Here is a 12,960-nt window from a genome sequence, read left to right on the forward strand (position 1 = left end):
GAACATAGTGTATCTGTCTATGGGTTGTTCACTTGTAAGGTGTTTTATACTCTTATCGGCTGTATTACATGTAAGTATGAAATGTATGTGGTACTAAGTGTGTTTTTTGAGACGTATATATGTTTCATTGACGGCATAGCTGGTGGTATTGAGACACCTTTCTTTAGATATCGCTATTATATTTTTTTTTACAAGTCTAATGTCCTTTCTTTGCGTTGTGGAAGTGATAATTTTCATTGCATGTGATCTAACATTTCTGAGACACTAGCAGTTTAAATTAGTTTGTACTATAATCACGTATTCGGAAGCTCTTCTTTGTGTATGCAGTGGCGGATCCAGAACTTTTCCCAAGGGGGCCCGCTGACTGACCTAAGGGGGGCCGCTCCAGTCATGCTTTAATGATTCCCTATATAATCAACCAAATTTTTCCCACAAAAGGGCCCCCCCCCCCTGGATCCGCCTATGGTATGTTTACTGTTATATAGATAGAATCTTTTGTGGCTTGGTCCAAAACAGTTGAGGAATATTCTGGTTGTGGTCGTATTAATACTAGTACAATGCAAGCTTGATTTTTTACTTCTGTCTGCAAAAATCCAAGGGTTTCGTTTGCTTAAATTCAAGAAACACATGCACTTTTCCTTCTTTTGTAATTCACTCCTATTTAGGAGCACTCGAATGAGACCGAATAATCATAACAGTATTTAAAAGATCTTAAAAGACTTTACACAATAAATCCTCTGTAAAATATGAATTATATAATAATTATGTAATATATTCTGGCAATGTATATATATACAAGAAGTCGTGAGTTTAAATATAAGCACATGTCTCTAAAAGAAAATACATATATACAATATATTAAAGTATATGCAAGGCTTTGTATAAAAAGGTGATCAGATCTGTTTGACATGTTTGACACCATGTTTGTCTTATGCTCGGTCTTGTGTCTGTATGCGGCGAATCCAAACAAATAAAGTTTATCTTACTAACTTATTTTCCGAAAAATTCGTTGTCTGTTCCGTCATTCAGTTTTGTATTTAGAAACATTTATTTATTTACGCAGCTGACAGAAGTTCTCGTCAATTTATTTCCCTGAGAAACAATTTCCCATGTTTTTAAAACCACCGGTAGCCGATGGAAACACATACGCACAAAATAGTGCACCGTTCTTCTATTTTAGCAGACACTGTATACTGATTGCATTACGTAACACAGATGACAAATAATGTATTATCTCTTCTCATTCTTTAGCAGTGGAAACTGGACGCTACCAAAACATTGAGCTGTCACGTCGTATTTGTTCAATTTGCCGTCAGTGTATTGAAGACGAATTCCATTTCATCTTAGTGTGTCCGAAACATAAGGAACTTAGAGTAAAATTTATAAAGAAATACTACTGGTCTAGACCAAGTGTGTTTAAATTTATTGAACTTTTAAGTTTAAAGAATATCAAACAGTTAACCAATTTAGGAAAATACATTTTTAATGCATTTAAAATCAGAGACAATATTACATGAACATTCTCTGTCTGTTTACTTGTTTACTATGAAAATTTGTATTTACACCGATGAACTGTAAAGTTCAAGGTAATAAAGAATTAGATTACTATTAATAATGTTTAAATTTAAATTTAAAAAAAAAAGGGGTCATATTCATTTTTCATAGATTGATTAATTATTTTCTTAATGGTTCTAGTAGATAGTAGGGGAAACATTGTTTATGTCAAACTGAGACTACTATAATAGTAGCAATAGTTATAGTAGTCTCAGTGTCAAACAAGTTTGCATTATGTCCGCCCATTCACTAGTGATCACTAGTTTGTTTGTCATTCTGTCCGTCAGCCGGACAATTTTCCAAACAATTTATTCTCATGTTTGAATATATTTATTAGATATTTGGTATATACTATGAACATTTTATAATACTATCAGGGGGGGGGGGGTAATTTTTTGTGTTTCCAGTGAAAACATTTTTTTTTGTGTTTCCAGGGGAAACATTTTGGTTAAGTTTCCAGGTTTGTCTAAAAATTTGTTAACTACTTGTCAATTTTTTCCCCCTCCGAGGCTAGTATGGGTTTTTCTTAGAAAATTTTAATGTTTCCAAGGAACACTTTTGATTCTTTTTTTATGTGTTTGGCAGGAGGAACACAGATTTTTTTTTTCTGTTTCCAGAGTTGTCTAGTAATTATTTTTTAACTACTAGTTAATTTATAATGATGTCGCCTAGTATTGGTTTCTCTGCTCCTGAAAGATTTCATTTTCATGTTTTTAAGGACACATTTAATTCTAATCATTTTTCGTTTTTCCAGGAGGAACATTTTTTCTGTGTTTGCAGGGGAAACATTTTTTAGGGTGTTTCCAGTGCAAACTATTTTTGTGTTTTTCCAGGGGAAACTTTTTTTTTGTGTTTCCAGGGGAAACATTTTTAATGGTGTTTCCAGGGCAAACTGTTTTTGTTTTTCCAGGGGAATCTTTTTTTTGTGTTTCCAGGGGAAATTTTTTTTTAATGTTTACATTTTTGTCTTGTCTAGTAATAACTTTTTAACTACTTAGGAAAGATTTCATTTCATGTCTACAAGGGACACATTCAATTCTAATTTTTTTTTTTTTTGTATTTCCAGGAGAAGCATTTAGTTTTTGTGTTTCCAAGGGAAACATTTTATTTTGTTGTTTTCAGGGGAAACTTTTTTTTTTGTGTCTCAAAATAAAATGTTTCCCTTGGAAACACAAAAAAATGCTTCTCCTGGAAGCACCAAAAATAATAAGTATTGAATGTGTCCCTTGGAAACATGAAATGAAATCTTTCCTAAGAAGTTAAAAAAATATTACTAGACAAAAATGGAAACATTAAAAAAATGTTTCCCTTGGAAACACAAAAATAAAAGTTTCCCCTGGAAACACAAAATGTTTCCCCTGGAAACACCCACAAAAAAAGTTTCCCCTGGAAACACAAAAAAAAATGTTCCTCCTGGAAACACGAAAAATATTTAAAATTAAAGCGGGTGTCCCTTGAGAACATGAAAAATGTCTTTCAGGAGCAGAGAAACCAATACTAGGCGACATAATTATAAATTAACAAGTAGTTAAAAAATGATTACTAGACAATTCTGGAAATACTAAAAAAAATCTGTGTTCCCCCTGCAAACACATAAAAAAAGAGAATGAAATGTGTTCCTTGGAAACATGAAAATTGTCTAAGATAAACCCATATTAGGAGGGGGAAAACATTGACAAGTAGTTAACAAATTTTTAGACAAACCTGGAAACACAAAAAAATGACCCCCCCCCCCCCCTTTAGTTATATTATGAAATGCTCATAGCTTATACCGAATATCTAATAAATATATTCAAACATGAGGATAAAATGTTTGAAAATTGTCCTAACGGACAGAATGACAAACTAGTAATCACTAATGAATGCAAACTTGTTTGACATAAACAATGTTTCCCCTACTATATACTAGAATCATTAAGAAAATAATTAATCAATCTTTTCTTAAAATTTAAACATTATTAATAAATTATCTGTGATTTGTGTTACTTAATGTAATCAGTATACAGTGTCTGCTAAAATAGAAGTACGGTGCACTATTTTGTGCGTATGGTTTTCCATCGGCTACCGTTTTTTTTTTAATTACATTGTTTCCCTGGGAAATTGTTTCTCGGGGAAATAAATTGACGAGAACTTTAGTCAGCTGCTTTATTTACAGGAAATGACGTAGTACACACAAAAATCGGAAACCACGTTTTTCAATGTAAACAGATTCAGTTCATCAAATATCATAAAATATGGGCAAGAAAAGTAAAACAGGAAAATCCAGAAAAGATAAATTTTACAAACTAGCTAAGGAAACAGGTAATCATCATTTTTCAAATATAGTTTTCACTATAAATATGATTTGATATTTTTAAATGATCAACCCCCACCTTCTTCTGGTGAGTCTGTGCCTGTGGAGTTCAAAAAGAGTGGTGTTAAAAGATTCTCCATTTCTGATTTCTGTAGATATGTGGACTCTTAATCTTTTGATTTGTTGAATTAATTTCTGAAATACTATATTCAGTTCACATAAATTATAACGATAAAAGACAAATTGATAAATTTGTAACAACTGTAATAAGGATGTGGTATCTAATGACAGAGCCTTATCATGTTCTATTTGTGATAAATGGTTCCACATCAAGTGTGAACTGGTTCCTGTCGCAGATTATGACTTCTTACAAAAATCAGATGATAGTATCCAGTGGGTTTGCAAGGGTTGCAAAGGGGCCTCCCAGAAAATTTGTAAGATGTTGACTTTAATGCACACAAGACAAGATAAGATTGAAACAGAAGTTGTTGGTCTTGCAAATAGTCTGAAACATTGTAATGAAAGAATCAATTCAGTGGATAAAAATTTATCCCAACTTAATGAAAACTTACCCAAGATGGTGTCACAACAAATAAGTCAGATTATTGATGATACATGTAAGTCAGAGGAAGAGAAAAGAGAAGCAAATGTTATTATATTTGGTATTCCTGAAACTGAGGAGGGGGATTCTAAAATGAAAGATACTGAATTTATTCAGGGGCTTTGTAGTGACTCTTTAGGGATTGACAATATTGCTATTGACGAGATTACACGTTTAGGTGCAAAGCCTAAGAAAGGCTCTGGGAAATTCAGACTTACTAGGTTAGTCGTTAAGGATAATACCTCTAGGAACAATCTATTCCGTAATGCTTACAAGTTGAAAGATACCAAGATAGGTGCTCACAAGAAAATTGGCATAGGCAGAGAACTCACAAAAAAACAGAGAGAAATTAATAATGCTCTACGTATTGAATTGGGTCAAATGAAAAAGGATTTTCCACATAGGAGTTGGGCCATTCGTAGAGAAAAGATAGTTGAATTGCCAAAATCGGGGATTCCTCCATGGGCCCCCGATACATAATGATAACAAAGATCATTCAGATACTTCAAATGTAAATATGTTAACAGTTAGTGTTGATAATTTTGTTCCAGTTAATAGTTATGTTACAGTTACAGTTAATGACAATACAAATGAGTTAAATATTTCCCAGGGTGTTTCCGATACCCAATCTGTGAAGGAGGATAAGAAATTTACTTCGAAAGATAATATGAAGTCGTTGAGAGTTTTGTTTTCTAATGTTGACACTCTGTCAAATAAGCGTTTAGAGTTTGAGGCACATTTATCGATTGAAAAGCCACATATAATAGGTTTATGTGAAATATATCCTAAGAACTCTATGGATAAATCTATAGCATCCATGCTAAATCTAGCTGATTACGAAAAGTATTTACCGGACAAAGTGGGGGATAGAGGTGTAGTTATTTATATTCACAAGTCTTTGACCGCTTTTAAAGTAGACATTTTATCAGAATCTGGTTTTAATGAATCAGTGTGGTGTGAAGTTAAATTAGAAGGAACTGATAAACTGTTATTGGGCTGTATTTATAGGAGTCCATCGTCTGTATCATGTAATAATAAGAAATTGAATGATTTAATATGTCATGCTCGTAATCTAGAGTACAGCCATTATTTAATTATGGGAGACTTTAACTACCCTGAAATCAAGTGGGTTGATAATGAAGTATCAAGTGGTATTAACACAGATCCTTTTAAATTTTATGAGTGTATGCAAAACTATTTCCTTTTTCAACATATATGTACACCGACACGTTTTCGTACTGGTCAAAATGCCAATTTACTTGACCTGGTTTTTACGAATGAAGAAAATATGATACATGTAGCCAAAGACTCTATACAGTCTCTGGATTCGCCAGTTGGGAAGAGTGACCATTGCATGATAACTTTTGATTTTTGTTGCTATTTGAATAATGAGAATACTTCTGGCGATCGTTTTTCATATTTTAGAGGTAACTATGAGCTTTTTAATGAGACTCTAAACAACATTGACTGGGATGTTCTGCTAAATAATAAAAGCATTAATGAAATGTTGAAATGTTTCTCTTCTGTTATGTCCGATAACATTGATAGATTTATTCCGAAGAAAAAAACTGACCGTAAATTTATAAGCCCACCTTTGTGGATGGATAGAGCTACTAAGTCTGCAATTGTCAAGAAACGTAAATCATGGAAAAAATATAAATATTCAAGAAATAATTTGTCATATGTTAAATATGTGAAGGATCGCAATGAATGTACAAATGCTGTTAAAAATGCTAAACTTAGTTTTGAACAAAAAGTGGCCTTAGAATCAAAGTCTAACGTTAAGTCGTTTTGGAATTATGTTAACAGTAAACTCAAGACTAGATCAGGAATAGGCACGCTTGAGAAACCGGATGGTACTTTAGCATCCAGTACTGCTGACAAAGTTGAAGTTTTAAATCAGTTTTTTACTAGTGTTTTTACTCAAACAGAGGACTTGAAAGATTATGATACTAATTCAGTGTCGAACAATTTTTTAAATGATATTAATATTTGCCAGGAAGATGTGTTAAAGAAACTTAATAAATTAAAGACAGATAAATCTGCAGGACCTGATGGTCTTCATCCGAAAGTTTTATATGAAGCTAGAAATGCAATTTGTTATCCATTGTTTCTAATTTTTAACAAGTCTATCATAGAGGGTAAAGTTCCAGACGATTGGAAAAATGCCATAGTATCACCGATATTTAAGAAAGGGAAAAAACTGAAACCTGGTAATTATAGACCTGTAAGCTTAACATCAGTGGTATGTAAGATATGTGAATCCATTATTAGAGACAATATTATGAAGTTCATTCTCACGAACAATCTTTTCACTAGCAGTCAATATGGCTTCCGTCCCGGTAGATCATGTGTTACTCAACTCCTAGAAGTTCTGGATGAGTGGTCAGAATTAATTGATAGTGGTTTTCCACTGGACTCGATTTTCCTTGATTTTTCCAAGGCGTTTGATACCATGCCACATCAGCGTTTATTTTTGAAACTTGAAAAACTTGGAATAAAGGGCTGCATTTTGAATTGGATAAAAAGTTTTTTATCTGGGCGTAAGCAATGTGTTCGTATAAATAATACAACATCAACATGGTCAGACGTGGTGAGCGGTGTACCTCAGGGAAGTGTTTTAGGACCAGTTCTTTTCTTAATATTTATAAATGATCTTCCTGATGTAGTAGAGGGTATAGTAAAAGTTTTTGCTGATGATTGTAAAGTTTATTCTAAAGTCTCGTCAGATTATGAGCGATGTAAGTTACAGGAAAATTTGGACAGATTATGGTGCTAAAGTAAATAGGCTCATCCAGTCGATGTCATCTATACCATGCAACGCTTTGTAGACTTGTATCATATCATTCCTATCCCTACGATATTCCAAGGTTGGCAAACCCAATGAACGTAACCTGTCTTCATAATTAAGATGACAAATATTTTTTACCAGCCTATTTACTTTAGCACCATCTAATAATACTAGAGGTCACTCATTAAAACTTTTTAAAAAACAGTGTAAGACAACACATAGACTAAATACTTTTTCAATTAGAGTAGTGGATCAGTGGAATAACCTGTCAGATTTAACGGTGACGGCAAAGACTCTGAATAATTTTAAGTCTGCATTAAATGGCGAAAATTGAAACATATATAAATTCATATGTTCGTGTTAAGTGTTTAAGCTGCGCACACCTAAATAAGTATTTTTTGATAAGTTTAAGGCGAAGTGTACGTAATTAAACTACACTATGGATTTTTTAAAAATTTTACATGTAGATTCTGCTTGTAAAAATAAATCGGAAAATAAAATAAAAAAAGGGGGTAACCGTTTTCGTTTTTGAGATACGAGCTGTTGAAGTTAACAGCATCATACACCAAAATTACAAAGGATATATAGGGAAAATCGTGAAATTCGGCAGGAATTGTTACATTTCCAAGATTTTCTATTATATTAGACAATCGATTTTGTTTTAAATTTATGAGACGATTCTAAAATGTCTGAGGAATCGATTGGTGCAAAGAAAGTCCTTAGCAACCGTGCTACTTTTCAAGCTTTACCCTGTTAAAGTTGAATCTTGAGTGTAAAAAAACAAAAAAACAACGACAACGTTATTGACGTCGCCGCAACAGTTACGACGCTTCATATAGTTCTATACTTGTATAAAATATATACCGTTTTGTTGGAGTTCGTGTTGCTCGGTCTTTAGTTCTTTATGTTACGTTTTGTGTACTATTGTATTGTATTTGTCTATTATATTCGGGTGCGTGCAGAGATCGCCAAGCTAGAAAACGGTTGACATTTTCTTCATTATGAACTAAAACTATTTTCGACCTTGGTGCCTTATTTTTGTTAAAATCTAAACACTGCGACGTGTTTTCAAAATCTTTGTTCCCATAAAACTTCATTTCATCAAGGTCTCTTTTCAGAATATCAGCCTTCTGTCTGGCACAGGATAACAAATCAATATTTAAGTAAATTTAAGTTGTGTGGTAATTCTTAGTACATTTGGGTAAATTAATCTTATCTTTGTGCCGCATAAGCATCTCTATAATTCAACACATTCCTGACCCACGACATTATATATTTTATGCATTTCATGCGCTTCTTTTTATCACAATCCAGACCGGTTAGTAACCGTTGTACTTTACACGTCTGAAGACGAATATTTGCGTGAAACATTTTTATTTCTGGAAATCAATCTGAAATCTACAACAGTCCTTTCCCGAAAGTCGGGCTGGACCTTTACTTTTATGTGCATTCGGGATTTACACAAATTGTAACCCGAATAATTCAGTCGTATTATTCAGCTAATGCACGAATGCTACATTTCTCATGTGGGAGAAAATCGGACATGGAAAGGGCTTGAATTATTCGAGTTACTCAAATTGAAACTCTGGAATATATTTCTAGCTGTACGGAATTCGCGGAAACAAATGATTGTTTTTCGGCATTACGGTATTGAATCAATATGAGAGATATTTTTTTCTTTTAACAAATTCGAATACCAGTCAGTTTATAGGACTTAAGTTTGAAATAGGGGCTGTAATCCATTCATTCATTTTATCCAATCAATTTGGGGGGGGGGGGGGATGTCAACATTGATAGTCAAAAAGCCTTGAAATATTCGATAAAAAACGTTGAATGTAAATTATATGAACTCCAAAGTCACATATTATAAGACTAATATAGTAAACCACAGGCTTCTCAATTCTTGCATGATCATGAACTAGGGGAAAACCTAGAGCTGACCGAGTGCGAAATCCTCATGGATAATCATCGAGGTCGATAAACACCCCTTGCAGTAAACTTGGGTTAAATTTAAAAAAAAATAGAAATGTAATAATGTCTGAACACATTTCATCTCTCATTCCACTAAATATTAAATTACAGTTACAAGTATTACAAAACTTCCCTGACCTCTTTTCTTTAACCATAATAGAGGGAGGAGGGACGGAGGGATCCAGATCCCGAAATCCCGGGCTTAAAAACACGACATCCCGAGTTATTGAATTTAAAAAAATTTAAATCCCGACTACCCGAAATTCGGAAATAGAATTCCCGGATCCCGAAAGGGTCAATCCCGAAATCCCGAGATTAAAAACACCCGATCCCGGAGTTCCGATAAAGGTCCTACCCCGCCCCCCCACCACCCGACTTGATACTTCAAAATTACATTCTCTAATTTTGAATGATGCACACAGGCAAAATAAAAGAAAACAGATTTCGCTATATATCTCTTCGAAATTGGAATTTGTGAAAGAAGAAATGACATGTTATATTTTATCTTACATGTGTACTTTCAATTTCAATATGGTTCTAAATTTAGATTAAGTTTTCCCATCAATTGCGGACGGAATAGAAGACACCTGTTTTTCTGCACATGTAGAAAAAGTTGAAACTGGGAGTTGAATGACATAATTTTTACTTACTTTTAAGATAAATGTTAGAGTGAGACAACTTTTAAGTTACTGAATAATTTTTGGGGCCTAATTTGTTAATTTTTTGTTTGTTTTCCGTCTTTGTTCTTCCGACCTGTAAGTGTTGCACTAGTGGTCAAATTATTCTCTTGGTATCGTCTGATTTCTAATATGAATATAAATCATGTCCTTAAATTTTCAATTGCACAAAATACGAACATTTCAACGTCTTTTTAATTACTAGTAAACAATTAAATTCACACGTCTTTCATTAATTATTTGTAACCTATTATAAAACTTTACGTTGAGTACTGTGTTTTCCGTTCAAGACTACGGCTTTTTAAAACGATATTGTTGGGTCAATTCAGGTTTCATTTTAATTAATTTGATATCAATAGAAGAAAAATTGTTACATGTTTATTTGTTTATTTGTGTATAATTTTGTTGTGAGGCGTTTTTTCTTTCTGTTGATATCATAAACACGAAATGCCTTCTCCTAGCGTCTAAAACAAACAAAAAAAAACAGTGTTTTTAAGTCAGGCTGCACACAGAATAACGTACAGAATGCTGTGACTTCTAATTGGAGTTATTTAGATAATTTCTATGAGGTTTAAGACAGCATAGGAGTGCTTGTTGGATTCATTATAGACCGCAGAAAGTAGTTTCTCTTTCGTGTGTCCTTTCTTGGAGTAAGGGAGATAACTTGCGTAACTAACGACGAACGTTTTTAATCCCGTTTTCCGCTAGAGGCGTGCAATTACGTACACTTCGCCTTAATATATTATATATAAATATATTATAATGAGATGAGAAATCATATACGACAATCCAAGATGAGGGGTCAGTAGAAGCCTTTGGCTTATGTAACGACCCGAAGATAAAGGTATAAAGGTATAAAGGTATAAACTTTTTGGGGGATGAACAAACCTACTGTTGCCTTCCTGTTCTTGTCTCCGTATAAGCATCAGTTATAAGGATCACCACCATGAGTTATGGCGTTTAAAGGAAGCATTTGGAGCCTGTATCGGTACAAATTAATGTGAGCATTTCCCTACCCAATTCCCCAGCCAGGCCGTGAATGGGTCTTATTACCAAAAAGTTGACCTTCCCTAAACATAATACAATGTAATAAAATAAAACATACTCAAAAAAAAAACACTACACTTTTGAGTCTTGTGTCAAATTAACTCGATTAAATTGAAGCTCATGAAAGCAAATTCTCGCTTTGGTAGAGTTAGGCAATGAGAATTTAGAGAGGTCGTGTAGTTTTATTGTGTCTGACCACTGATTCACTTTCCATTCCAATCAACAAAGCATTATTCAAGATCTGGTTCTAAAAAAATCCAATAATGCAGGTTGTACTCGTTTTGATGATTTCAAAATACAAGTATTTCTTGTTACCTGACTGACTTTTACTATGGTCATTTTGCATACTCCCATTGAACAATATTATATACATGTAAGAGGTGTGTGTGGGTGTCTTTAAATTATTGTGATTCAAAATCAACTGCATCTGTCTCACTATATACTTTTTTTTACATTACATCGAAGATGCTAATTCTGGCTTTTATTCAACAAGAAATAGAGACACCTATTTGGTATTGGAGGCTGCTTGAATCTTTAAACTGTCATGACTGTAGTGTAAACAATACTGTCTTCAATATATAAAAGGATGTGGTATGATTGCCAATGAGACAACTCTCCACAAGAGACAAGATGACACAGAAATTAACAGCTATAGGTCACAAAGTTGGTTTTAATCTGAAAACAGTATATCTGACTGTATTAATTTTTATTTAAGACTCAGATTGACATCTGTTCCCCAATCTGATCTCCAAATCTTACCCTCAATTTTTGGATTTACCATAATTGATGAAAAATATTGTTAATATTCTTCTTCTTCTTCCTTGCTAAGGACTGGATTCTTAAAAGAGTGTTATAACATGTACATGTATAAGTCCACTAGACGGAGAATGAGACTAATATTTAATATTAATTAAATATCAAGGTTGTGTATTAAGTTTCTGCAGTTTTAAGAATTCCCAAGTGCCTACAAAAATTTAAAAATTATTTTGATTTTTTTAACAAATAACAAATGTATGTTAGAACAAATCTACTACAAATTTAGAAAATTTAAGGAATTAAGAATAACAACTCAGGATTGAGGAAAGTACAATGTATCTGTAATAATACATGTACATGCAAGATATTTTCTCTAAAAACCATAGAGTTAAAAAAAAATGTATATCCCTGACTGAACAGACTGATGTAAGGCATGTTTTGTTGTACCTGTACATGTCCATCAAGGATAAAATGGCCAGTCCCGAATCCATGGCATTGTCTTACAAATTGTGAAATTTAGTTTTGTATTTATTTTAGGCTACCGAGCTAGATCAGCTTTCAAACTTATCCAGCTGAACAGAAAATATGAGTTCTTACAGAAGTCCAGAGTAGTGATTGATCTATGTGCTGCTCCTGGAGGATGGTTACAAGTCTGTTCTGAGAATACTCCAGTATCCAGTCTTATTCTTGGTAGGTTTATATACATTAAACGTTTGCTGTCACATCCATAAGAAATGTTCATACCAAATTTGCTGCAAACATGTAGATAAACATGTATAATAACACACTTTTGTGTGATAAACATGTATAATAACAAACTTTTGTGTGATAAACATGTATAATAACTCACTTTTGTGTGATAAACATGTATAATAACTCACTTTTGTGTGATAAACATGTATAATAACTCACTTTTGTGTGATAAACATGTATAATAACACACTTTTGTGAGATAAACGTGAGAAAAGCTTTCAGATTATATAATTGCTGAATAAGTATACTTAATTGTCATGAAATAAATTTTCCTTTACAACATACGTTTCAATTGTAAGTAGTACTCAGTAGTATATTTTCCATTGGAACAAAAACTTAAAAGGAACTAGATTATATTTTTAAAGATCAAACACAGAGATAATAAACATCAAAATTGAAGTTACAAAATTAACAGAATTAAAATATGAATCAACAAACAACAATGTCTTGTGAAAAGAAATGATATAAACTATCAGAAAAAATAGCACACAGTACATGTATGTCATTATGACTTTTG

The 12,960-nt window shown here is 32.9% G+C and overlaps 1 protein-coding gene across 2 annotated transcripts in view; it reads left to right on the forward strand.

The window, feature by feature from the left end:
* The first annotated feature begins 3,707 nt into the window (after positions 1–3,707).
* The window catches only part of LOC143075587 (pre-rRNA 2'-O-ribose RNA methyltransferase FTSJ3-like), a 36,126-nt gene continuing 26,873 nt past the window's right edge, over positions 3,708–12,960 (forward strand). For both annotated transcript variants that reach the window (XM_076251050.1, XM_076251051.1), the window contains exons 1-2: positions 3,708–3,855; positions 12,228–12,380. In XM_076251050.1, the coding sequence (XP_076107165.1) occupies positions 3,789–3,855; positions 12,228–12,380 (220 nt within the window). In that variant the 5' untranslated portion in view covers positions 3,708–3,788. The remainder of the gene's footprint in view (positions 3,856–12,227; positions 12,381–12,960) is intronic.

The sequence above is a fragment of the Mytilus galloprovincialis genome, chromosome 5, assembly GCF_965363235.1.
Source record: "Mytilus galloprovincialis chromosome 5, xbMytGall1.hap1.1, whole genome shotgun sequence".
Taxonomy (NCBI): Eukaryota; Metazoa; Mollusca; class Bivalvia; order Mytilida; family Mytilidae; genus Mytilus; species Mytilus galloprovincialis.